General features: G+C 51.0%; 1 protein-coding gene across 1 annotated transcript in view; it reads left to right on the forward strand.

The window, feature by feature from the left end:
* The window catches only part of GALNT16 (polypeptide N-acetylgalactosaminyltransferase 16), a 93,291-nt gene that overhangs the window by 61,813 nt on the left and 5,538 nt on the right, over nt 1–25,940 (forward strand). The window contains exons 4-15 of the mRNA XM_057730653.1: nt 2,909–3,007; nt 3,945–4,012; nt 4,562–4,627; nt 6,976–7,097; nt 9,714–9,801; nt 11,348–11,432; nt 11,734–11,837; nt 17,087–17,213; nt 18,541–18,633; nt 20,013–20,096; nt 24,934–25,075; nt 25,767–25,889. Of these exons, the coding sequence (XP_057586636.1) occupies nt 2,909–3,007; nt 3,945–4,012; nt 4,562–4,627; nt 6,976–7,097; nt 9,714–9,801; nt 11,348–11,432; nt 11,734–11,837; nt 17,087–17,213; nt 18,541–18,633; nt 20,013–20,096; nt 24,934–25,075; nt 25,767–25,889 (1,201 nt within the window). The remainder of the gene's footprint in view (nt 1–2,908; nt 3,008–3,944; nt 4,013–4,561; nt 4,628–6,975; nt 7,098–9,713; nt 9,802–11,347; nt 11,433–11,733; nt 11,838–17,086; nt 17,214–18,540; nt 18,634–20,012; nt 20,097–24,933; nt 25,076–25,766; nt 25,890–25,940) is intronic.

Here is a 25,940-nt window from a genome sequence, read left to right on the forward strand (position 1 = left end):
TGTCTGGATGGGAGGAGTCTCTACCTTCAGTCTCTTCTCTTCGTGCCCTCACCTATGGACACAGTCTAAGCTCCTTTCCCTGAAGTACAAGCCTCCTGGTCCCCCTCCGAGCCTCTGCTCCTTTGCACCTAGCACTTGGTGCTCCTCTGGCCTCCCTCCTTGTTTTCACACACGCCGTTCCCTCTGCCTGAAGGCCTTCCCCCACCCCCCACACACACCCTTACAACCCCCTTCAGTGTCGTCTCCTCTAGGGAAGGTTCCTTGCCAACCCAGGCTGGTTTGGAGGTCTCTGCGCTCTGTGCAGACATCGATCAGAGCAGCGAGGGGGGATTGGAGCTGGCCCACCCGTGTGTCTGCAGCTTTGAATGGCCAACATGGGCTGAGTTGGACCCCGCTGTGGCCCAGCGTCGGGTGGGTCCTGGTTTGAGGGTAGGTGAGGGTGACTCGGGTCAAGATTGCTTTTCCCCCTGAAGCAGCTACTCAGCGGTACAACAGATGCATGTGAGATAAGGGTGCAGAAGCGGGCCTGCTTCTAGCACCTTCCTCGTCACTCACGGAGACCCAAAGTCCAGTGGGCTTGGCAGCCTGTGCAAAGTGAAGACAGGTGCAGGGTTGGGGAATCCCAGACTGACCTCACTGTCCTGAAACCCCAGCGATGTCAGCCTCCAGACACCACTCAGGCTACCAAACAGGAAATAATCCTGCTACTTGGGAAGCCCCCTCCCCCAAGGTCTAATAGCCAGATCAGTCTCAAATTCCTTTCTCAGTCCCTGCAGGAGAGTCTCCCCTCATGTGTGCCAGTGCTGCAGGGCCTACTAGGTATGTCCACACAGCTCCACGTGGAGACCTTTCATGGGCGACCCTAGACCCCGGGCCTGGAGGTCTCGCTGTCCCATATCTGTGCAGTGAGGGGTCAGCCTGGATCACCTCTGCCCTTCCTCCCACCCTCCCCTACTTTGAACTTTCTCAGGTGTTCACCCAAGAATTTAAAGGGCGAATTCCTCTTGGGGCCACGCACATTTTAAAACGAGACTCTTCAAATCCAGGGCAGTGGTGGGTTGGTGAGGAAGGCCTCCCCTCTTGCCCCAGGGCTTCCTGCGCAGCCCTGAAGTGGATCAGGGTGTGTGTGTGTGTGTGTGTGTGTGTGTGTGTGTGTGTGTGTGTGAAGGCGGCAAAGAAGGTGTTGGGCAAGGCCTCCCCGGTGAAGCCCAGTGTGTGGAGTGAGCCATGCTCTTCCCCTTGGCCTTCTAGGCTGCAGCCTCTGCTGGGCTCCAAACTGTCAGGCCAGTTCCTGGTCCAGCCCTCAATCCAGGGACCCCCCCCCGCCCCCCTTGAGGGAGGTCTCCAAAGGCACCTAAACCATGCAAGACAGCCCAACCAGCATCCCAGAGAAAACTTCATCAGCCCCAGACTCAAAGCACACACACGAGACAAACCTCTTCAGAGGCTCTTGGCTCCTGGTAGCTGGATAAATTCCTATCATCATAGATATAAATCCCAGAGAAATGCAGGGTGAAGAGGGTTGGAGGGAGTGGGCTGGAGGAGGTCAAGTCCACCATCCAGAAGGGGTGTGGATAGGTTGGCCACCTTCAGATGGAGAATGGGCATCGCTGTCCAGATTCCCTCCTTCCTGGGCACTAGATCATTGGGGTTCAAAGACAGAGATCTGGGGCCCTAGAGGTAGTGCAGGGGGGCTGGGTGCCCAGGAAGTGACTGCTTCTCCCAGGGCTCCCCATCTCAGCAGACCAAGCCCCCTCCTACCCCCAAATCCACAAGCCCCTGGGAGGAGAGGCACTTGGGATGCCTGGCTTCCCAGGGCAGAAGTGAATGTCTCTACCCCTCCTACTCCCCCACATCCTCTCTCAAGGAGAATTATTTTATTTTAAGGCCTCTCAGGCTTCCTCCTATGGGGGTCCCAGGCTTAGTGGAACTCCTGCCCGTCTTGACCTGGGTGGCTCTGCAGGGCAGGAAATGGGCCTGGGAATTCAGCTGTAAGCCGCTGTCAGTGAAATGAATGCCGTAATGAAAAAATGGTCACTGCTGGAATAGTCAGAGAGCAATTGTAATAAAGAAGATTGCCATGAAACCAGCTCTGCAGCCGCCTTCCCGCTGCGGCCTGAGAGCACGCATGAATGCGTGCACAGAAGCGTTCGCAGAGACAGGAATGAAGGCTGGTGGTGTGGGTCGTTTTCATTCCCTTTCCCGAGCACGGGGGAGCCAAGGGGCCCAAACTGCGATGTCTGGAGAAGGCGGAGCGCAGAGCTTCTGGGGGAGGGAGTGGGGTGCGGGGATCTGCCTTTGGTGTCTCCTCAGAGATGTGGTTTCCCCCCAGGTGCCCCGGGGCCCGTGCGAAGAGCGAGGCTACTCCCCTGGGTGGTGTCACCAGCCTGGCTGTTACTGTCGGCAGGGAGAGGGAAGAGTTCACAGGAGGGCAGGTTGGGGATGAGTCCTCTCCAGGTCCCACCAGATGTCAGGAGCCAGGAGATGAGAAGGAAGACACTGCAGGGTGTCAGAGACAGAAGAGAGGCCTTTTTCCCGCTTCTCCCCTCCGTCATTTGTCTGTCTTGGCTGCTGCACTGGGCAGGGAGTTCTGTCTGTAGGTTCAGGGCTAGATCCTGGGGACTGTGTGGTGCCTACACACGTCGGAGTCCTCCTCAACACTTCAGTGACTGTGGGGCTCCGAGTGCTCTAGGTCTCTGGTAAAGAGCACCCAGGCTTGGGAAGGTCCCCCCATCGGTGCTGCCCTCCCAGGCTCTGGGCTGGGTGACCCGAGTCGGGTGGGCACGGGCGTGAAGGGACAGATCCCGCGCCCGGCTTCAGGGGGCAGCAGGCTGGGCAAAGAGGAGCTTCACGCCTGCCCTGAGGACACTCCCACAGCTGCCCTCCGCCCTCTCCGCTCTCTTCTCAGTTGCCCATCTGTGTCCTACTCCTCAGACCTGCCGGCCACCAGCGTCATCATCACCTTCCACAATGAAGCCCGCTCTACCCTCCTGCGCACGGTGAAGAGGTAAGCCCCACCTTGGAGCCTTCCTCTCAGTGGTGCTGCTCCCCCAGGCCTCAGGGATCTGCTGCGCCCTGGTGGGGGGGGAGCACTGAGACTGGGTGCTGTGGCCAGAGGGCGTGAAGGCCAGCGGGCGCTGGGAGGGGGATGGTCCTGCCCTTCTGAGAAGCTGGGGCTGGTGAATCAGAAGCCCCAGGAAGTACAACTGTTAGTGAGATGCACAGACCACAGGGTCAGGTCCCCAGGACGCAGGCAGAAATGCAGGGCTCAGGAGCTGAGGGAGGTGGATGGACGCCAGCCCAGCAGGCACCTGCCAGCAGTTCAGAGAGAGGTGCCCCTTCTGTCCTCCTAAGCTTGGCCTCGTGGTCAAGTTTGACTCCTACTCACCTTGTTTCTTTAATGAACTTAGATAAGAATAGGATTCAGAATGGAGTACCCAGTGATATTCCAGGGATTAAAGGAGCTTAGGTTTCTTTCACCGGCAGGTAAGGAAGAGGAGGGAAGGTGGGAGGGAAAGAGCTGGGGGGGTTGCTTTCTGAGAACACCCCCCCCCGACCCATCAGGCCAGAAGGACCCTTGCTAACCTTCTAGGCAGACAGCTCCCGGGCCAGGAGGGGTTACCCTCAGGCGGGCTTGTTAAGCCCAGACAGCCAGAGTGGCTAAGGCCCTGGCTCGACAGCTAAACTAGGGCAGTCTCCATGCCACCATCTGGGGTGGGTCCCAAGTAACTGAGGGTCCAGGCAGCAGGGTCAGCAGGTTCTTGGAGGAGCCTGAGGAACACACTACCCCTCAGCCCCTGACCAGGGCCTGGAGGGTTTGTTAGCCGCTGCCCGTGGCCACTATGCTGGCCTCGAAGCTGAGCGGTGGGGGAGCCCACGGTAGGAAGAAGGAAATAGAAGGTGGCCCCTAAATCCGGGCTTCTCTGTCCCCATCACTGCTCCAGTGTCCTGAACAGAACTCCTGCCAGCCTGATCCAGGAGATCATTCTAGTGGATGACTTCAGTTCAGATCGTAAGTATGCACCTTCTTTTTTTGCACCTCTTCAGACCCCATCTCCCCAGAATGCTGAGGGAAGCACTCTTGAGGTTGTCCTGGCCATCACAGGCTGACCTCTGCTCCCCACCGGGATCTTCAGTCTTTTCTAGGTGCCCTCCCTGGTGCCAAAGGAGTGGTGTTGTTTTGATGAGACACCAGTGAGATGACACTTAAAAAAAATTAAACAACATCAGCGACATCCTTCATTATCACAACTGCCATATGCAGACAGAACATTGTCCCCACAATGCGGCTCCGTGGGTGTTGGACTGATGACAGTGCTGGTGCTCTCTGGCGCCCCCTGGGGGTGATGCCACAAGCACAGGCAGTCCTCAGTCTAGCCTGGGAGGGACAGGGCAATCCTTTGGCCAGTGGAGATGACCACACTCCGCCACGCCTCGCCTTCCCCAGCCCGTCCCCTGGGCCTGGTCTGGGGAAGTTCCTGGAAAGTTCCAGTAGTGGTCGAACCACAGGGGGTCTGATGTCCATATCTGAATGAGCTTGCTTCCTTCTCCCCACCCACAGCTGAAGACTGTCTTCTCCTGACCAGGATCCCCAAGGTCAAGTGCCTGCGCAATGACCGGCGAGAAGGTAAGTTCTTGGACCCTGGATGCCACCGCAGACCTCTTTCGTTCCAGACTTCTGCACCTCCCAGCTCCCTTTTGGTGCCACGTCATACCAAGCCAGCGTGGCCCTGCTGAGCTCCTGGGGACCAGGACCAAGGTCTGCGGAAAGACCCTCCTGCTATCTTGGGGCAGCTCCATCACAGAACAACTGCAGACTTCTGGCTCCTTAGTTGTCTCTGAGAAATGGAAGTAATAATAGTACCCTTTCTGACCTGCACAGTTTTTGTTTTCTTTAATTAAGTAATTAATTAATTAATTTATTTATTGGCTATGTTGGGTCTTCATTGCTGCACACAGGTTTTCTCTAGTTGTAATGAGCAGGGGCCACTCTTCGTTGCGGTGCGTGGGCTTCTCATTCCAGTGGCTTCTCTTGTTGCAGAGCAGCAGCTCCAGGCACATGGGCTTCAGTAGTTGTGGCATGTGGGCTCAGTAGTTGTGGCACACGGGCTTAGTTGCTCCGCAGCATATGGGATCTTCCCAGACCAGGGCTCAGACCTATGTCCCCTGCATTGGCAGGCGGATTCTTAACCATTGAGCCCTCAGGGAAGTCCTGCCCTGCACAGTTGTTGTGAGGATTAAATGCTTTGAGAAAACCACAGGGCAGTATAGAGCAGATGTGACCTCACTTCCAATCAAGAGGTGTTTTGGAGCACTGACTACAGCATAGGATTGTGCATGGCACTCTAGGGGACACCAAGGATAAACACAGTCCCTGCCCTCGGAGAGCTTATGATGGAGCTGGGGCTGGTTAAAATTACAGGAGGGTAGAATGGAGGTGGAGAAGAGGGAGCCGAAGAGAGGGGGCCTGGACTGGGTGAGGGGGTTGTGAGACAGATGAACAGGGAGCAAGGGAGGGCATTCCAGGCCTGGGGACTCTTTGAGCAGAGGCATCGGTCAAGCTGAGTACAAGTAGTACTAACAGCCTCTTCCTGCATTTCCTGTGTTTTCATCCTGTAACATTCGCTTTGCCCACAGTCTCATGTTCAGTCCTCATAACAGCCCATCATCTCATTTTGCAGATAAGGAAACTGAGGTTTAAGCAGTTTCAGGAATTTGCCTGGAGAAATGAATAGAGGAGCCAGGATTCTACCCTGGGGCAGCGGGCCCACCCAGAGCCCAGCCTCTTAACCTCCCTCTACTTAGTCTTCCTTCCTGGGAGAATCAGGCCTGGTCAGCACGGGGAAGAGTGGGGTGAGGATAGATGATGGGGGGCCTTGGAAGCCAGAGAAGGGCATTTAGACTTGATAAAGCAAAGAATAGAGAGCCACTGCAGGCTTGAGGGAGAGAGAGAGACAGATAGACAGTCAAACAGACAGATGTGACGGGCGTATTTAAGAAAGACTGGTCAAGCCAAGGTGACCTTCAAACTAGAATGGAAGAGGCCAGAGAGAGATCTCTCCCAAGCAGGGGGTTGCAGATGCCTTTAGGCCTGGGAGTGTGCTGTTCCCTGGGGTTTTATCCAACACAGATGTAAGTTTACGATTAGGTACTTTTCAACTCCCTGTGGAGTAGAAGGATGGGACAGATGGACTTTTGCACAGATGGATGGATAGTTGGGTAGATAGAGGTAGAATGCCAGGCAGAGGTGTGGACCAGGAAATCTCTCCACACCAGTGGCTGCTCTGTCAGGGGCAGGACCAGCTGGGCCTCCTCTCTCCTGACCAGGTAAGTCCCCTGCTCTGACGAGGGACCTGCCAAAAGCGAGGCCATATTTTGACCGTTGGTGAGCCATCAGTGAGCCTGGCGAGTGGGGTGGAAGCCTGGGCACAGGCACCATCCCCGACAGGCAGGGGTTATTCTCTCTGAATCATCTAGATAAGAAAACCAAGGCTCAGAGAGGTTAAATAATATACGAAGGTGAGTGAAGGGGTTGTCATACTAATTCCAGCCTGTCTTATTCCAGAAGATTTTCTTTGTGTCATAGAGGATGCTGCAGCTGGAGGGGACTGCCCTGAGGTCCCTAAATGGTGGAGGGGAAAGGGTTTTGGTTTTTGGCTCTCCTTTGGTACCAAATCACACTTTATTGCAACTTCTGTTCACTAAACTCTTGGCTGTTCATCAGTGTGTCCCCAGGGTCCAGTGTCTGGCACGCAGAGGGCATTCAGAGAATAGCCTTGGAGTAATGATGGTTGATGGATGGATGAGAGAAAGAAAAAGAGGGAGGGAAGAAATCAAGAAATATGGAGTAAAGTTAAATCACAATAACTCAGAGGAAACCTCAGCCCTAAGGGGCAGAGAGCCCTGACACTTTGGGGGCATGGCTGAACAAATTGGCTCAGTCCCAGCACCATGCTTTGTCCCCTCCCTTTGCAGGGCTGATCCGGTCCCGTGTTCGTGGGGCAGATGTGGCCGCAGCTGCCGTCCTCACCTTTCTGGACAGCCACTGCGAAGTGAACACAGAGTGGCTGCAGCCCATGCTGCAGCGGGTGAAGGAGGTAAGCCTGTCTGTGCCTGGTGGAGCCCTGTCCCTCAGGATGTGCCCGCCGTATTCTTGGCAGGAGGGGGGATGATGAACGGTCTCTGGAGTTGGGCGGGCAGAGTAGGAAGCCTAAATGGTCTGCTGCCTCCTGAGTGACTTCATCTCTTTGAGCTTTCTCATCTGAAAACAGGGATAATTGTAATAGTTGTCCCACTGGTTATGGTGAGAATTAAGTTGGCTGAAAGCCTAGGTGAGCCACAAAAGCTCCTACTACGAATGGGCGGTATTGTTTCCCTCTTGGGGGAGTGATGAAGGGTGGAGGGTGGTTCAGGCTAAGAAGCCTGAGAAGGAAAAAGGAGAGTGTTCTCAAGCAGGGGGGGTCCACCCATGTGCCTGCTGTTCTCTAGATGGGAAGGATTTGGACACATGGAGCAAAGCATGAGGTGGTTACAACTCAACCACAAATAACCCAATTTAAAAATGGGCAAAGGATTTGAACGGATGTTTCTTCAAGGAAGATAGACAAATGGTCAACAAGCACATGAAAAGATGCTCAACATTAAGTCATTAAGGAAATGCAAGTCAAAACCACAAAAAGGATGGACAGTACAAGTGCTGGTGAGGATGTGGATAAATAGGAGTCTTTATACATTGTTGGTGGGAATGTCTAATGGTACAGCCACTTTGGAAAACAGTCTGGCAGTTCTTCAAAAGTTTAAACAGAGAGTTACCATATGACCCAACATTTCCACTGCTAGGTTTATACTCAAGAGAAATGAAAACATACCCCACACAAAATCTTGAACCCATGTGTTCAGAGCAATGTTATTCAGAATAGCTGAAACATGGAAACAACCAAATGTCTATCAACCAATGAATGGGTAAACAGAATGTGATCTATCCATACAATGAAATTACTGTTCAGCCATGAAAAGCATAAAATAATGATACATGTTACAATATGGAAGAACTCAGAAAACCTTATGCTAAGTGAAAGAAGCCAGTCACAATAAACTGCATTATATGATTCCATTTATATGAAATGTCCAGAGTAAACAAATCCATAGAAATACAAAGTGGAGGGACTTCCCTGCTGGTGCAGTGGTTAGGAATCCGCCTACCAATGAAGGGGACACGGGTTGCATCCCTGGCCCAGGAAGATCCCACATGCCATGGAGCAACAAAGTCCGTGCACCACAACTACTGAGCCTGTGCTCTAGAGCCCGTGTGCCACAACTACTGAGCCCATGTGCTGCAGTTACTGAAGCCTGCACACCTAGAGCCCGTGCTCCGCAACAAGAAAAGCCACCTCAATGAGAAGCCCACGCACCTCAACGAAGAGTAGCCCCCACTCGACACAACTAGAGAAAGCCCGTGTGCAGCAACAAAGACCCAACACAGCCAATAAATAAATAAATAATAAAATCTTTAAATAAAAAAAGAAATACAAAGTGGATTAGTGGTTATCAGGGGCTGGAGGGGGAGGAGAATGGGGGAGTGACTGCTAATGGGCACAGGGTTTCTTACTGGGGTGATTAAACATTTCTGGAATTAGTGGTGATGGTGACACATCCTTGTGACTATACTGCAAACCACTGAACTGTACGCTTTGAAGTGGTGAATTTTATGGTGTATCAATTATATCTAATAAAATTGTTCTAAAAATGTGAATTACATCTCAATACAAAAAAGTCTATAAAAAGGATAAGCTGAGGCCCCCATAGACGCTGCGAGAGACCGTGGATGGTCTCTCCTGATATGCCATGTCCCACATTTCTGTTTCCCTGAGACGGGGTGGAACTCAAGGGCAGATCTGAATTCCAAGTTGCAGACAAGAGAATTTTGAGGGTCAGCACAGAACCGGAGAGAGAAGGAAGAAGAGGCTCTGTTCCATGTCCCTCCATGGAAGGAGAAAAGAAGAGAACAGACATCCTGCTGATGGAAGGTGATTAAGTTTTGCACGTGGTACATGATAAAATCCACCACCACCACTAACCCCCAACCCCCCACCCTGCCCCAGAAAAAGACCTTTAGTAAAACTGGCATTACCCACCAATGTTTTGGAGGTGGATTTGGGTGATGAAGGGAGTGCGAGTCTGACCTCAAAGTGGACGTGGCATGAAAGGAGTGCCACCCAGGTTACACAGGGACTGCAGGATCCCTGCCCTCAAGCTGGTGGTGGTCTGGTTGGGAGGACTCAACCCCAACATGTACAAAGGTGGACGACAATTAGTAAAAACAATAGTTCAAACGAGCAACAGAAGAGCCACCTCAGGCAGCATCTGATTCACTGTCCCAGGAATTGTCTGGACTGTCATTGTGAGAGGAGCTTAAAAGAAGAAGAAATCTTCAGCCTGCAGCAATCAGGGAGGGCTTCACTGAGGAGGTAAGATCCCGGCAGGGCTCCACATGATGTGAGAGGAAGAGGCTGAGAGAGCATCGTGCCCATGGGGCCCAAGTGGGACCTTCCGGGAGCCTGGATGTGGTGACGCAGGACAGCTCCTGGGAGCCTGATGTGTCCTGCGGGAGGTGCTGAGTGGCCCATGCCTTGGAGAGAACTTCCTCCTAGAGAAGGCAGCTGGCCTTTTTTCAGAGTCCTTGGCCTCACACCGTCTCATGTGTCCTTTCCTAGGACCACACCCGCGTGGTGAGCCCCATCATTGATGTCATCAGTCTGGATAATTTTGCCTACCTTGCTGCATCTGCTGACCTTCGCGGAGGTGGGTCCAGCTCCCAGGGGAGGGGCTCTAGACCTGAAAGGAGGCAGGTGAGGGCAGGCAAAAGCCCTGGCTTGGTGCTCTTCTTCCCAGCTATGCCAGAGCATCTCACACTCACCTTACCTCCAGAAAAATGAAAGGGGATTGTGTAGAGCCATGGGGTTGGGGACAAAGGGCCAGAGCTGGTAGTTGCAGGCTCCTGGTCCAGTCAGGGACAGAGCCAAGCTAGTCTCTGATCTTTCTCTTCCCCCAAACTTTGACACATCCTTCTCAAATACAGCCAGCCCAGGGACCGTGGCCACAAGTCCTGGCAGAAGAACATGATACGACAACTGTCTTGGGGTTGAGGAAGGGGGGAACCCTCAACTTTGCACGGATTCCTAACCTGTATGCCCAGAAATGGTCTAGACCTGGCCAAATACGGTAGCTATTAGCCACATTTGGTTATTGAGCACTTGAAATGGCACCAGTCTGAATTGAGTTGTGCTGTAAGATAAAATACACACCAGGGTTTGAAGACTTAGTATGAAAGAATGTAAACTATCTCATTAGTAACTTTTTATATTGATTATGAATATGATCGTCAAGGATAATGAATGATAGTATTTTGGGTATATTGCATTAAAAATACATTATTCAAATTAATTGCATACGTTCTTCTTACTTTTTGATGTAGCTACTAGAAAAATTTAAATTGCATATGTGGCTTGCATCTCCGGCTTGCATTGTATTTCTTTTGGACAGCTCTGGTCTACACTTTATAACTGTGCTGTCTCATACAGTGGACAATAGCCACTTTTGTCTATGTGAATTTAAATAAATTAAAATTAAGTAAAATTCAAAACTCAGTTCCTAAGTTCAAAACTCAGTCCCTAGCAGCATTTCAAGTGCTCAATAACCACACGTGACTAGTGTCTACCATGTTGGACAGTGCAGATATAGGGCATTTCTACCATTGCAGCAAGTTCTATCGGCAGGCTGCTCCAGAGGATCTGTTGCTGGAGCTAATGGGCAGAGATAATTGCCTATTTGGGGCTCAGATTTCCAGTAAATGAATACAGTTATTAGATAGATGTTGAGGTTGAGTTGGATTCTGAAGGGAGCCAGGCGTTTCTCCTTAGGGAAATCACCTCAGGACCTTTGCACTTGCTGTTCCCCCCCCTTGAATTCCCTTTCCCTACATATCTGCCTGGATTAGTCCTTCATTCAGGTCTCTATTCAGATGTCACCTCATCAGCAAGCTTTTCCTGGCTACCCTTATTAGAATAGCATAGGTATCCGTCCTTTCTTTTCTTTCTTTTCTTTAGCACTTTTCACCCCCAGCTGACATATTATCCATATATTTATTTATCTTTGTAAGTCTTTGTCTTACGCAATAGATTGAAACTCCATGAGGACAGGGACCTGTCTCGTTCTGAATGAAGGAATGACTGCATGAATTGCCCAGGGCCCTCTGCAAGCTGGGTTCTGATCAAGGGAGACTCTCAGGGGTGGCAGCGTGAGGGGCAGGAGCCCCCGAGCCCTATCCTCACCCCACTCTGTCCCTTAGGATTTGACTGGAGCCTGCATTTCAAGTGGGAGCAGATCCCTCTGGAGCAGAAGATTGCCCGGACAGACCCCACCAAGCCCATAAGGTCAGGGCTGCTGTGGGCTCTAGGGAGACCCGTTCCTTCCCTGAATTGGGGACTTTGGAGGCTGCTAGGGGGCTGTTTCAGTCACCAGGGCTCCTAGGGGTGCACGGTCTAAGGGCTGACTCTGTTCCGGGCCCTGGGGAGAGAGAGAGGCCAGAGGTCAATAAGGGGGCCAGACATCCGGCCCCAGTGACTCTGCAAGGGGGGTGGGAATCCTAGGACAAATGGCCTGGGCCCTGGGGCCATCTAGGGGGACTCAGCTTCTCCAGCTCATGTGTTATCTCTTTCCTTTCCGTGCTCCCAGGACTCCTGTCATAGCTGGAGGAATCTTCGTGATTGATAAGTCCTGGTTTAACCACTTGGGAAAGTATGATGCCCAGATGGACATCTGGGGGGGAGAGAATTTTGGTAAGTTGAGAAATAACCACTATAATAATAATAGGTAACCTGAATTGAGCATTTTCTACATGTAAGGCCCTAAGGACTTTACACATATTGACTCCTTAAATCCTCACTACAAATCTCTGATGTAAGTACTATTATGTCTCCATTCTACTGGTAAAAAAACTGAGGCACAGAGAGGTTAAGTTATTTGTCCAGAGCCACACAGCTAGTAAACAAAGAGATTAGGTGGTCAGGGAAAACCTGTGGCCACATGGCTAGACACATGTGTGGAGGAAGCACGTGGCTGCTTTCCTACCAGAGAGGGTGGTGGTGTGCAGTAGGGTGTGGTAGTTAAACATAAGCTATGGAGTCTGATGGCCTGGGTGCAAATCCTGGCTCTGCCGCCTACAAGCTGTTTGGCCCTAGGCAAGTGAAAGCTTCTCCGATCCTCAGTTTCCCCAGGAGGCTGTTATGAGCACTAAATGAGATGAGGCGTGAAGATGCTGGTGGCCATTACTATTACCTGTGAGGCCATAGGAATCCTTTAGCCCCAAAAGGAAAGGGAAGAGCCAGTGAACCCCCAGGTTCACAGGTGAGGTTCAGGTGAGATAAAGGCTTCATATAAATGGAGCATCTGATATGGGTAATTTAAGGGGAGTTTACTTTTTTAATAAACTTATTTATTTTTATTTATTGGCTGCGTTGGGTCTTCGTTGCTGTGCGTGAGCTTTCTGCAGTTGCAGAGAGTGGGGGCTACTCTTTGTTGTGGTGTGCAGGCTTCTCATTGCAGTGGCTTCTCTTGTGGCAGAGCACAGGCCCCAGGTGTGCGGGCTTCAGTAGTTGTGGAGCATGGGCTCAGTAGTTGTGGCTCGCGGGCTCTAGAGCGCAGGCTCAGTAGTTGTGCCTGTGGCATGTGGGATGTTCCCAGACCAGGGCTCGAACCTGTGTCCCCTGCCCTGGCAGGCAGATTCCTTACCACTGTGCTACCAGGGAAGCCCTAAGGGGAATTTATGAAAGGGCCTATTTACATGGTGTGGGCAAGTTATAGGGCACCACAAGGGATGGGGTAGGGCTGGGCTGGTGACCTCTGGGAAGTATAGCCACCCCTAGTTCTGAAAGATGGGGAGGGAGCACTCCCTGACAGGAGGTGTGGTTTTGGAGCGCCTGTAGCCCGCCTGCCGCACCAGGTGGAAAGTGTCAGGGGATAAACAGCCGCCCTCACTCTCCCCCTGACCAGCTGGCCAAACCTGTCCTCACACAGGAAGGAAGCACGGGGTGCAGCCCACACAGGCAGCCTCCCAGATGAGGAGAGGATCCAGGAGTGGGGCAGCGGTTGCGGGGGGCAGGTACCTTGAGGATGGTAAAACACAAAGGCCTGTCCTTGCTCTGGCAGTGAACCCAGTCAGTCCCTTGCAGAGCCCTTTTCCACTGCTTCTGTTTTCATCCTGACCAGGTTTTTTTGCCAAGTAAATAGGGCTGATGGTATTTCACTCATCTGACAGGTGGGCAAACTGAGGTGGATGCCGCTTTCCAGATCTCAGTCGGGAAACTCCATGTCTGATAGGTGTAGGTAGCACCTTTATGGGAGCCATTTAAGTGTTTTGCAGTGTGATCCCAGTCAGAGTCTGTGTTTCTGGGATGCGAGGACCAGGTCTTTTGTCCCTCTCTGATTGGGACAGTGGGACAGATGGGCAGTGGGGCTCTGACTCAGGACATACGGGAGTGGAAACAGACGTGGGATTTTCTTCCCTTTGTAACTTACTCTTGGAAACCGTTTCCAGGCAGGCATTTGGAGGAGTCGATTCTGGGAAATGGGGTGCAGTGACCCTTCCATTCTGACCTCTTTTCATGTATTTTGGGCCTGCATGACCTCTTTTGTGTCCTCTGTCTCAGCCTGAAGGGGGATTTGGCAAAGCCGGTTTCCTGTAAAGACTCAGAGGGCTGGGAAACTTATGGTCTCTGCTGCTGCATCCAGAGGTCTTTTTCTTTTTTCCTTCCTTCCTTCCTTCTTTCTTTCTTTTTTTTTTTTTTTTTTAAGGCTGGGGCCTGATGGAGAAACATGTGAATGATCAAATAGCTAACTTCAAATTCTGCCTGAGGCCAGAACTCAGTGGTTGGGGAACTTGAAAGGTGAACCATGCAGTGGTTCTAGAGAGGGTTTTGTTTCTTCGAAAAAATTCAAAGAAATTCCTAGGCTAGCCGTGGTGCTCAGACATTCAGCTGCTGGGACCAGTTTTGAGCCAGGAGACTCCTGTCACTGATGGGTTTGGGCTTTTCATTCTACTCCTTTGTTGAAGGAAGGGAGTTACCCAAACCGAGACTCATTCCTGTTTCCTCTGAGAGTGCCAAACGCAGGAGCCTAGAGGCCACCTAGAGTGGGGGTGGCAAATGTGAAAACCTTGGGATTCTCATTAGGGATCCTTTTAAAATGTAGTCAGATTGTGTTACTCTGCTGCTCAAGACCCCACAAGGCCTCCTGCATCACTCAGAGCAAAACCCAAAGTCCTTACACCATCTGCCCTTCCCCCACCAGCACACAGCACCAGCTCTGCCCTCAGCCTCTACTATCCTCCCCCACCTCTCTCCACTCCTGCCGACTATGCTCTGACCTCTAGATATGTGCCCTTGCTGGTCCATTGCCTGAAATGCTCTATCCTAAGAGCCTCGTGACTCTTCCTCACCTCCTTTAGGCCAAAGCTCAAAAGTCCGCTTTCATTGAGAACATCCCTAATCAGCCTCATTAAAATCTCAGCCTCACCTCCAACTCCACTCACCTGCTTCAGTCTCCTACCTGCTTAATCCTTTTCCTAGCACTCATTACCATCGGATAGATGACGTATTCTACTCATTTTCTTGACTACTTGTGTGTTTCTTCTTTTCCTGAGTTCCAGTCTACCCCCAATAGAGTGTAAGGGATTCTAGAACAGTGTCTGACAGATCATAAATAGGTTTCCAATAAAAATCCTGAATCAGCTAAAGAATCTGGTTCAAACAGTGGGACTCGCTGGACAAAGTGTGAACTTTACATTGCAATTCTGCAACTGAGTGTGGGGGTGACCTTGGAGAGGTTATTTAACATCTTAGAGCTTCACAGTCCTTATTAAAAACATGGGGAGGGGACTTCCCTGCAGGCGCAGTGGTTAAAATCTGCCTGCCAATGCAGGGGACACAGGTTTGATCCCTGGTCCGGGAAGATCCCACATGCCATGGAGCAGCTAAGCCCTTGCGCCACAACTACCGAAGCTTGTGCACCTAGAGCCCGTACTTCGCCACAAGAGAAGCCACTGCACTGAGAAGCCCGAGCACCGCAACAAAGAGTAGCCCCCACACGCTGCAACTAAAGCTCACACGCAGCAATGAAGATCTAACTCAGCCAAAAATAAATAAATGAATGAATTAATTAATTTTAAAAAGTTTACTAAAACAAAAAACCAAAAAAACCACGGGGAGCGTAACACCAACACCACATGGTAGCTGTGAGAATTAGACACAAGCCATAAAGAGCACAGAGTAAGTGCTCAATAAACGGATGATGGTTACCGCTTTTGTCATTACCATTGGCCGTGCCATGTAGCTTGTGGGATCTTAGTTGCCCGACCAGGGATGGAACCTGAGCCCTTGGCAGTGAAAGCACATCACCCTAACCATTGGACCACCAGGGAATTCCCTGTCGTTGCCATTGTTGATAAAAACGACAATAAGTAATAATAATGTGGGCGATATGGGCTATGTAGGATGAAACGACCTAACTAGCAGAACAAAGTTAATCTGGAAGAAATGGTACCAGCATGCAGATCTTCTGTCCCCAGTTCTAAATCTCAGTTGTTGAACCAGCTGCAGAGCTCGGACCGGGAGAAGGGACAGAGGCCTGGCAGTTTCAGGCAGACCTAAGGAAGCCCATTAACACAGCCAACCCTGGGTGCAGGCCCAGATATACTGAACGTCCAGTCCTGGTCCCTGGACCACATCGGGACGTCGCCTGGGGCACACAGGCTGGCTAGGAGGTGGGCCTTAGTCCTGCCACCTCCGCACCCCACTCTTCTGGTCCCTGGGAGGGTCCTGAGCAGGTACTCCAGGAGAGGCCCCCAGGCCTGGCTGGGGACCACAGGTGTCCTTACAGCCAGCTGGGGAGTGGGAAGAGGGATCAAGGCTGGAACCCATGAAGAAAATGCTCCTCCGTTTTGTTTTCTTTTGTTTTTCATTAAAAACAAAGAAAACAAGGGCTATGGATTTTCTGGGACAGGAGAGAGGTGTTTTAATGACACAGGGTGTCCAACCGGAGGGTTAAAATGGAAGAAAGTAGGGAATCAGAAGAGATCATGTGAGCTTTGGCCAGCTGCCGAGGCGGGTCCTTGCCAGAAGCGAGGATTGTTGAGCGGAGAACAGAGTAGGCAACTTGCGACGTGCCCGTCCGGGAGGCAGGATGGCCACAGCGCGCATCCCCCAGCACTAGCGGGGACCACAGTCATCTGTGAAAGCTCGCTCAGCATCACCTCCACCACCGAAAGGCAGTAGGTCTCAGGAGGGCCAGGGATCCCTGTAAATGGGGACCCCCGGAGCCAAGAGGGAGGTCTGGGCCAGCCAGAAAGATGCCAACCGGGGCAGCCTTTGGCTTGGTTGGTTTTGGTTTTCCAGCCTTTCGGGTGCCCAGATCTGACTGACACGCAGGTGTGTTCTTCCTTAGCTCGTGGCTGCATAGGACTTCCCAGGCAGAGGCTGGAGATGATCGAGGCTGCCATTTGATTCAGTTTTCCTTCTACTCATGGTCTTGGTGTTCCTTCAAAGCTTTCCCTGCCTGCTCTGCCGGAAGTGGAGAATGTGTGTGCTGTGTGTGGAGAGTAGTGTAGAGAGCGTTATGTGTGAAGGGGGGGTGTGTGTGTGTGGTGTAGGGGGGTGGTGGATATATGTGTGGTGTCTGTGTGGAGGGTGGGTGCGTGTGGAGGGCGTGTGTGTGTGGTACACGTGGCATCTGTGGTACGTGTGTGGGATGGGTGTCTGGAGGGTATGTGTGTGTGGAGGGGGTGTGTGTGGAGAGTGTGTGTGGTGTGTGTGTGGAGGGGGTGTGTGGGATGTGTGTGTTCACACACATGGAAGGAGCAGTCAGGAACACATGAAAGGAGTGGGTGCACCCTGTGTAAACAGGCCCAGGAGCTCCGACCCCAGTGTGTGCCTCCAAGCAGGCACCAAAGGCAAGGGAAGCCAGCTCCATCCCCCCCTCACTCGGTGGGGACTTGCCAAGGGGGGCCCCCTCCTGACGGCTGCCATCTCTGCAGAGCTCTCCTTCCGGGTGTGGATGTGCGGTGGGAGCTTGGAGATTGTCCCCTGCAGCCGGGTGGGCCACGTCTTCCGGAAACGCCACCCCTACAACTTCCCTGAGGGCAACGCCCTCACCTACATCAGGTAGGTCACAGTGCAAAGAGCACCACGCTGGGAGCCAGGACACCTAGAGCCCAGCCCTGTCAGTGACTCGTGTGACTTTGGGCAGCTACCCCACCTCTGTCGGCCTCGGTTTCCCCATTTGTCCTCCATTCTGGGATCTCCGTACTTTCAGGATTAGAAAGATGAAGTTGGGAGTGTCTCCACCACGCCTCTCTTGTCTTGACTGTCTTTGTCCATGAGGGTCTTGGAAAACCGGCCAAATGACCAACTGGGAGCTGCTCTCCAGTCACTGGGTCCCAAGTGCTGGTCATGGACGCCATGTCCTGACCCTGACTTGGTCAGCGTCTGCCCGTCCGTGTCCCCAGCCACAGCCTGCACTTCATCCTGAGGGGGAGTGGGCAGGGTCCTGGGAGACCGCCCCATCACCCACTCTCCTGATGGGGCGGGGGACGGGGGGCGGGGGGAGTGTCGTGAGCACTCGCCTCCCAAGCACGTCTTCATCTCGTCAGGCTCGCTTGTTGGCGGCAGTGGCTCCCCAAGTCGAGCTCATCAAATGGCCTGTCTTTTTGTTTTGCTTCCCTCATCCCATTTTTATTGTTTTTATAAGTATAAAGGTGATACATGTTCACTGTAAAAATTCAAACTGTATCCATTATATTATATATGTCTGTACATATGTTATATACATGATAATTTTTACTCTTTATATCATACAGAGAGAAAAAAGTAAAAGTCCCTTTTACCCAGTCTTACTCTTAACCACTTGTCTCTCCAAAAGTAACTACTGTCAATAGATTTCTAGTCTATCATTTCAGGTCTTTTATTTTCATATATATATATGTGAAACTATATATATATACACAGTTGCCATGTAGAGACGCATGTGTTTGTGTTTTTATGTAAGTGGGGTTGCACTGTGTGTGTTTCCTGCAGCCTGCTTTTCTGCCACTCCACACAAAATTATAGACATCCTTCCGTATCAGTACGTGCCAACCATGGCATTCTTTCTCGAGGCTGCCTAGTACTCCATCATGTAGATGTAGTTCATTATTCTCCTATTGATGGGCATTTAGGTTGTTGCCAATGTTTTATGAAACGAATATTCTTGTACACGTCCCATTGCCCACGTGCTGGTATTTTGGTAGAATAGAGCCCTCAAAGTGAAGTGTAAAGAAGCACCCCTACCTACAGAGTTGATGGATGCTGACAGACTGTCTTCCGGAGAGACTGCTCTCCTTGATATCACCCCCATCAGCACGCTCTTGCATGCAGTCCTGAGCGTCTCCCCGCCCTGTGCTGCACAGAGCTGATCCCGGTGACCTTCTTTTGCTCCTTCCTCTCCTTTTAGGAATACCAAGCGCACTGCAGAGGTGTGGATGGATGAGTATAAGCAGTATTACTACGAGGCCCGGCCCTCGGCCATCGGGAAGGCCTTTGGCAGGTGGGGCCCTCTCCTAGCCCCCCTTGGCCTCCCTCCACAACCTTAGCAAAATACATAATTGTGTGTCTGCCAGGGAAGTGCTCAGGGTCTCCTTAGCAACTGAGCCCCACACCGCTGGGCTCTTTGGGGCCTGTAGGGTACATGACACAGAGACGGGGTTCTGGTCCTTGAGGATTCAGCCTCATGGGGAGAAATAACCGGGGAGGGCTTGCTTACGAAAGCACTGCTGGTCCACAAGCTGCCTGCAGGACGGACATCCGTGGAAGTGCTTAAGGATGGCTGTCTGCGGAAAACACGGGGGGTTTTGGCTCCATCTCTTGCTGTTCAAAATCTGACGGAGATCTGTTAGCTTATTTTTTCTACCCCGGAGTGTTATTATGACTACCGTCTGGTTAAGCATTTTCAAAATGCAGGTGAGTTGTGAAATCAGTGTAATGAGTCGTGACCAGTATTTTTCACAAAATGATAGAGAGCTAGAACATTACAGATTAGTACAGAACAGAAAATAACAGTTGATTGCAGTTAAGGATAGACATTGTTTTATGAAACTCTTGTTTTTGTTGTATGTGTGTAGCCACGTATGCCCGTGGGTATACTTGGTCACAGTGGAAGACATTTATTTCTTACTTAATGTTGTGGTCAGAAATGTTTGAAAACATTATTAGTGGTCATCAATGAATCTCCTTCTATTTACTTATATCTATCCCTTAAAAAAAAAGTTATGTCCCTCTCTCTTTTAGTGGGGAAGTAACATTTGCTGAGGACGTACCCTGTGCTAGGCACTTAGGTCCCCTTTATTCATTTGATTCTCACAAAAACTTTCTGAGGTAGGTGGTCATGTCCCCACTTGACTGAGAACAGACAGCCTCAGAGAGGCAGTGAGGGTCATCTGTCAGTGGCCATTTTGGTCAGTGGAGCTGAGGAAGGTGTCCATGGACACACCAGATGGCTCTTACTTGCCAGTTTTTTGGAAAGAGGTTTAAAGCGTGATTTACTTGTTGGTAGGCCCTTTCTGCTCAGCTGGAACGCAAGAAAGAAAAACTTCTAGGTCATTAAGGCTCTGCTGTCTCTGTGAAAATAAGAACCAGGTAGTGGTATGCTCACTGAGGCCTCAAGGAGTGAGAAGCTGAGATTAAAGCCTGGTCTCCGTGGGCTGGGTGGATCCTGGAAGGTGAGCAGGAATTTGAGGAGAGAAATGAGGTGTGGCCAGGAGTCCTAGGACCAGCTTGCAGGTCAGAGAATGACTTAAGGCAGGCGGCCAAGGCTGGAGGGCAGACTTGGACGGCTCCTGGACCAGGCCCTCCTGGGGTAGGTGGAAAGAGGGAGCCGGCCTCCCGGGGCTTCTTCCCACACCCGCTGAGGCTTGCCTTCTCCTCCAGCGTGGCCACGCGGATTGAGCAGAGGAAGAAGATGAACTGCAAGTCCTTCCGCTGGTACCTGGATACCGTCTACCCAGAGCTCACGTGAGTGCAGCCCGCAGCTCGTGCATCTGGCCTGGGTGGGGGCTGGTGACGTGGGGACCCTTCACCCTGATTTCTCCCCAGCCTACGCAGTCCGGCTCTTTCTAGCTGTCGGCGTTTGTCTTCATGTGAAGGGTCTGAAGGAACCGGGAGGATGTTACCAGGAGTTAAGAGTGAGGTGTGGTAGGAACCAAAGTTGAACAGACTGGGTCTTAGAGCTAGAAATGGGCGTTGTCCCCTCAGGACGACAACAGTGCATTATGTAGCAAAGGCCGCAGAAACACTTATTTCCTTTGACCCTCTTCTCTCTTTTCTGGAAGTTTATCCTAAGGAAATAAAGCAACCAAGGCAAAAAACAAAGCAACAACAACAGCAAAAAATGACAAATAAATGGTCACCGTAGTCTTCTCTGCTGTGAAAAAATCGAGAAAAAACGAACAATAGGGGCTGGGTTTGGTGAATCATGATGCATCGATCTAAACAAATATTATACATCAATTAATATTATAATCATAAACTGTGAAAAAACACGGGGAAATGTTTGCTCCAGCAAATGAGGAAGCAACATGCAAATGGTGTATGTGTGTGGGCTACAGGATGGTGGGCACTAAGCTGTAATGACTGATTCTTTTATTCCTCATTTCAAAATCCTTCTCAGCATCCTGGCTACATCATTCCTCACCTCCTCTTGAGGTCTTGACTCAGCGGTCCCCTCTGCGGGAGACTCCCCCGATCTCTGCATTGGCTGACCTTCCCTATCCCAGCATCCCGTGCTTCTTTTCCTCTGTCACCCGTATTGTCATCTAGGATAAATGTGGCCAATTAATGTTATTGTCCTCTCCCCCCACTTGACAGTAAGCTTCATGAGGGTAGAGGCGTTTATCTGTTTTGTTCACTGCCTTATCTCCAGCTGCTAGAACAGTACCTATCACAAAATGGGCACTCAATAAATATTTTTAACTGAATACATTGCATAGTCAAAAAGCCTCAGTAGTAATTTTAAAATTAGCATTGTCTCTTCTAGAGCTGTCACCTCGGGGAACGGGTTTTTCCACTGCTGTCTCCCAAGGATGCTATCATGGCTTTCCAGAATACTCCACCACTCAGACCCTGCATTTCCTCAAAGGAGGCAAATCTTTGTCCTTCAAGGGCTGATTTGCTTTTTGGAAAACAGCCATAGTTAGGCTGTAGCCAAGTCCAGTGAATAAGCTAGTTGATTAACCCAGATAATACAATCCTGCATTCCAAATACAGAATGACAAGAACAAAACAAATAACAAGAATAAATGACTCAGACTTCCCTGGCTGTCCAGTGGTTAAGACTCTGCCCTTCTGCTGCAGGGGGCACGGGTTCGATCCCTGGTTGGGGAACTAAGATCCCACATGCCTCGGGGTGCGGCAGAAAAGAAAAAAACAAAACAAAACAGAGTAAACTGACTCTGCAAGCAATGTTCAAGGAATTCCAAAACAATTTGAGCAGCGGCAACATCCTTGGAAAAAGTCGGCGGCCTGGATAACCCGGCACCCCAGACAAGAGCTGTGAAGGGAAGAACATTAAATTATAACAGTGTAATAAATGAACAGCTTCCTTAAGTGGCCACTTCTAAAGGGACAGTTTCATTCAGACGTGTCATTTCTGAGGGAAAAAAGCATAGTCGTTTCTCTATGTTCTGTCAGCATTCGTGTTGTCCGGTTGGAGCCATGGACTCCAGGCCTCAGGCAGGAGCTGGGGAGTCATGGGAAGTGTTGAGGAGATCGGGAATGTGTCTCTCCTCCCCACACCCCGGTCCCCATGCAGTGTCCCATGTCATCCCCCGAGGACCAAGAGGAAGAAGTAGTTTATAACTGTCATAAGTCTGGATCGATCACAAGACAGGAGAATGGATGAAACCAGCCGTGTTAAATGAGGAGCATAAGTCATCTTCCATTTGTTTTGTCACTGTGTGGAAGTTTAAAAATGAGTTTTTGTTGTTAAGGTAGAAACTGCAGCTCATTCCTATCCAGATTACTCATCCTCAGCGAGTTCGTTCAAGTTCTACCTCAGTTCTCAGGGCAAGGATCCTGGAGTGGATCAGGTTGTTCGTTAGAAAGGAGATCTACAGGCCCAAATGATACCAGTTTCCTCCAAACGGGATACTAATAGTTGGGTCACACTTGCAGATAGTCAGTGGGGAGAATGAGGAGACTGAAGGGAGAGGCCTTTGCTTTCCTAGGCCTGCCTGTAGTCCTGCTACAGCTCTGCCGCTTTTCCAGATCAGAGTTCTGCAACTGGCCTCAGCCATTGCTAATGTATTACTTTTATTAGGATGGTCAGGAACAGTTGTGCAGGCTGTGCATTGCACAAGCACACCACATTTGAAGGGTGCTGGTCACACAGTATTGTACACTTATTACAGCAATTCCTGGCAAATGGCAGTAAATGTCTTCTAACAAAACCAGTATATTATGATGATTTTCTAACAGATGGAAGTTGAGTGTCTTGAGAAAGTGATGCCTATTGCTGTTTCTGCAAAGGCACCATAAGGGCTAATGGCAGCCCAGCTTCGAGGTGTTCTACAGAGAGGAAAACAGATGCAGACTTAAGAGGGCTACCAACAAATAGGACAGCTTAGCCTGGCTCTGCCAGGGAGCAGAGAAGTGTGGTGATGTGCATCTCAGCTGCTCCAGGGCTGCTACCACTCAGACACCTCAGGAGCTGCATCTAGTCTTGAGATTGTTGCCCGAGCTCCATAAGCATCGGTGGGCAGGGTGTTGGTGCCAATGACCATTGCCACACTTGGACAGTGCCCACTTCACCTCTGAAAGCTGATCACGTTGCACATCTTCCTAAGCAACAGCAGGTAGGGAGAGGAAGAGAAGAGAAACTTCTGGAACAACTTTAGCCTCTTAAAGAGGCCCTCGCAGGACCTCGTCTCTATAGAGAGGGAAATATAACGCGTTGCCCCTGGATGAAGCAGGGGGGATGGAGCTCTTGCCTCTCAACAGCCTTGCATCTAGCAGGTTGCAAACTTAAATCCTACAGCAATCAGACAGGTGATGTAAATAAGTCAGGTGGGTGGGGATGACATTAGGGAGTGGAGGGGACTGTGGCAAACTGAAATGCACAAGCCCCACCCAGAGGGGACAGCTGCCACTCATGACAGTGAGTTAGTGCCCTGCTAGAATGCAAGTTCCGTGTGGCCTGATCTTCTTACGTTTTCGAAAGATGCTGGATTTTTCTGTGTAAACCTTGAAATTTTAAAATACTGCCAGCTAATTAAAAGCACTAATAATCACATTGTGCAGGTCAGACAAAACCTGTCCAGGGCCAGATTCAGCTTGGGAGCCAACAGTTTGCAGCCTCTGTTCTAGAACCGCACGACTTTTTACGAGGGGGTGGGGGGTCCTGAAGGGGTGCTTCTACCAGGAGTATGGAAAGTGAAGGGCTCCCCCTGAGGCTCTGTGAGAGTGCATTGGTTCTGGAGCTCCGGGGGCTTCCAACCAGCCCTGAGGAAGGAAGCCCTGGTTTGGTCGAGGTCCTGCAGGACGTCCACATCAGAGAAGAGAGTGCTAGAAATGTTCTGATCCGCACTCCCCACCCAAGTTCTCTTCCCCAACAGAGGTAACAAAGGCAGATAGGACTGGGCATGTGGTTAGACTCTAAGCCCTCCCGGTTCCCCATCATGCCCTGTGGGTCGGTAATCCAAGCGTGTGTCTAACCTTCTAAACCCAGGAATACAAGCCCTTGTCAGCTGGGGCCAGCGTACCCCTTAGGCTTATTACCCACGGGGTAAGACAGTGTGTCTTGTATCTGTGTGCCCATTTAAGCATATTTTTCCTGTGCATATAAAATGTTTTAAGAATACACTGTTTTGAAACACGCCTGTTACTTAACAGTATGTTGTGAACACTTCCCCACATTACCAGATATTCTTTCCCAGAGTCATTTTTAATGGTTAAAGGCTGTTTCCATCCTACAGATGAATCAGAATTTATTTAGCTCATCCCCTGTTGTTGGATATCTGGGAATTGCCAATGTTTTCAGTATAAGCAGTCACTCTGAATGAATATCTTTAAATCTCTGTACACATCTATAATTATTGCCCTAGGATATTAAGTTCCTGGAATTGGGATTGTCAGGTCAAAGGTGTGCACATGTTTAAGGCCTTGACACATAATACCACACTGCCTTCCAGAAAAGGTGGGCCGATTTATGCTGTCACCCGTGAGGTATGAAAAGACCCAGTCTCACAGCTACTGCCAAACTAGGTAGTGATATTAAAAATATACATGTATATGTATGTATAGATACATATACACACACAATACACATATATAGAGATATATTTTATGTATATAAATAAATGATATAAACACACACACACAGACATATACACATATGGTAAACAAACCGTGGTGCCTCTCTAATGTGTATTTCTCTGCTCATTAGTAAGACGGAACCATTTTCACTTTTGTGTATCTTACCTTCGTGTCTTCAGAGCGACCCCTTCCCTGTCATTTCGAGATTGCTTCCTGAGCCGCATTCAGGCCCCAGCCTTTCCTCCTTCTGGACCGGGGAGCCCTGGCTTCTAGTGTGGGCCCTCTCAGGCCTGGCCCCCAGGGCAGTCCCTGGGGCTCCCAGAGCTGTCCAGAATCCCGTGGAGCGGGGCCCAGTCTTCCCAGAGGCCCATCCCCTGCTCCCTCCCTCTGCTGCTGGACCTGCCCCCCCCCACCGCCCCCCGTTCTCCCCGCCACAGAGATCTGGGTGCCCCAGGAGCTGACTGGGCGCTGCCCCTCTGGGTAAGCGTGGGTACGCCTGGGGAGGGCAGAGGACAAGCCTGACCGCTGCCCTTTCTCTCAGTGTCCCCGTGAAGGAAGTGCTCCCCGGCATCATTAAGCAGGGGGCTAATTGCCTAGAATCCCAGGGCCAGGACACCGCCGGTAACTTCCTGCTCGGAATGGGGATCTGCAGAGGGTCTGCGAAAAACCCCCCGGCGGCCCAGGTAAGCTGCTTGGGACCCCCCAGTCAGGACCGGGAGGCCGGGGAGGGACCTCCCTTTGCCCATTCTTCCCTCTGTCTACACCCTCCACAAACCCACTTTCCTGAGGACCCTGCGAGCTGTCCCCTCACACTCTGCTCCTTGGGTCTGTGCCCTCCACACTCTGTCCCCCTTGCAGCCTGTCACACAGTCGCCCTACGTGTACCACCTGCTTTCTCCTTGCAGAGGGAAAAATGTTGCCCAAACAGAGCCCAGTTCTCTCCTGGGATGCAGCTGTGACCTGCCTGTATAGACAGGTGGCAGGGCGTCCAGGACTCCTGTGTACACACGTGTGCAAGAGGAGTGTCCACGCACCGTGTCAAACTAGAGCAGGTCATGGCGACCCCGGCGTGGACTGGCTCCCTGGCTGCCCTGCTCCCATGTCCTGTCTTTCTCCCCATCCCCTGAGCATCCCTTCATATATCCTCGGGCCAGCTCCAGCTAAGCTCCCCACCCCTATATTTTATTATGAAAATTTCAAACATATAGAAAAGTTGAAAGAATTGTATAGTGATTACCCATACACTCATCCCTAGTATTTGTAGAAACTTCTACCAAAATACACAGTGTATTTGTTTCATCATCTAGCTACCCATCTATCCACCCATCCACTGCTGTACTTTTTGACTCAGTCTTTCTGCTTCCTGTCTTACAGGCATGGCTGTTCAGTGACCATCTCATCCAGCAGCAGGGGAAGTGCCTGGCTGCCACCTCCACCTCCGTCTCCCCCGGGTCTCTGGTCGTACTGCAGGCGTGCAACCCGAGAGAAGGCAGGCAGGTAAGCCTCCTCGCTGCTGGGCACCGGATGGCCGCCAGCCCCAGGGAACAC

The sequence above is a fragment of the Hippopotamus amphibius genome, chromosome 4, assembly GCF_030028045.1.
Source record: "Hippopotamus amphibius kiboko isolate mHipAmp2 chromosome 4, mHipAmp2.hap2, whole genome shotgun sequence".
Lineage (NCBI taxonomy): Eukaryota > Metazoa > Chordata > Mammalia > Artiodactyla > Hippopotamidae > Hippopotamus > Hippopotamus amphibius.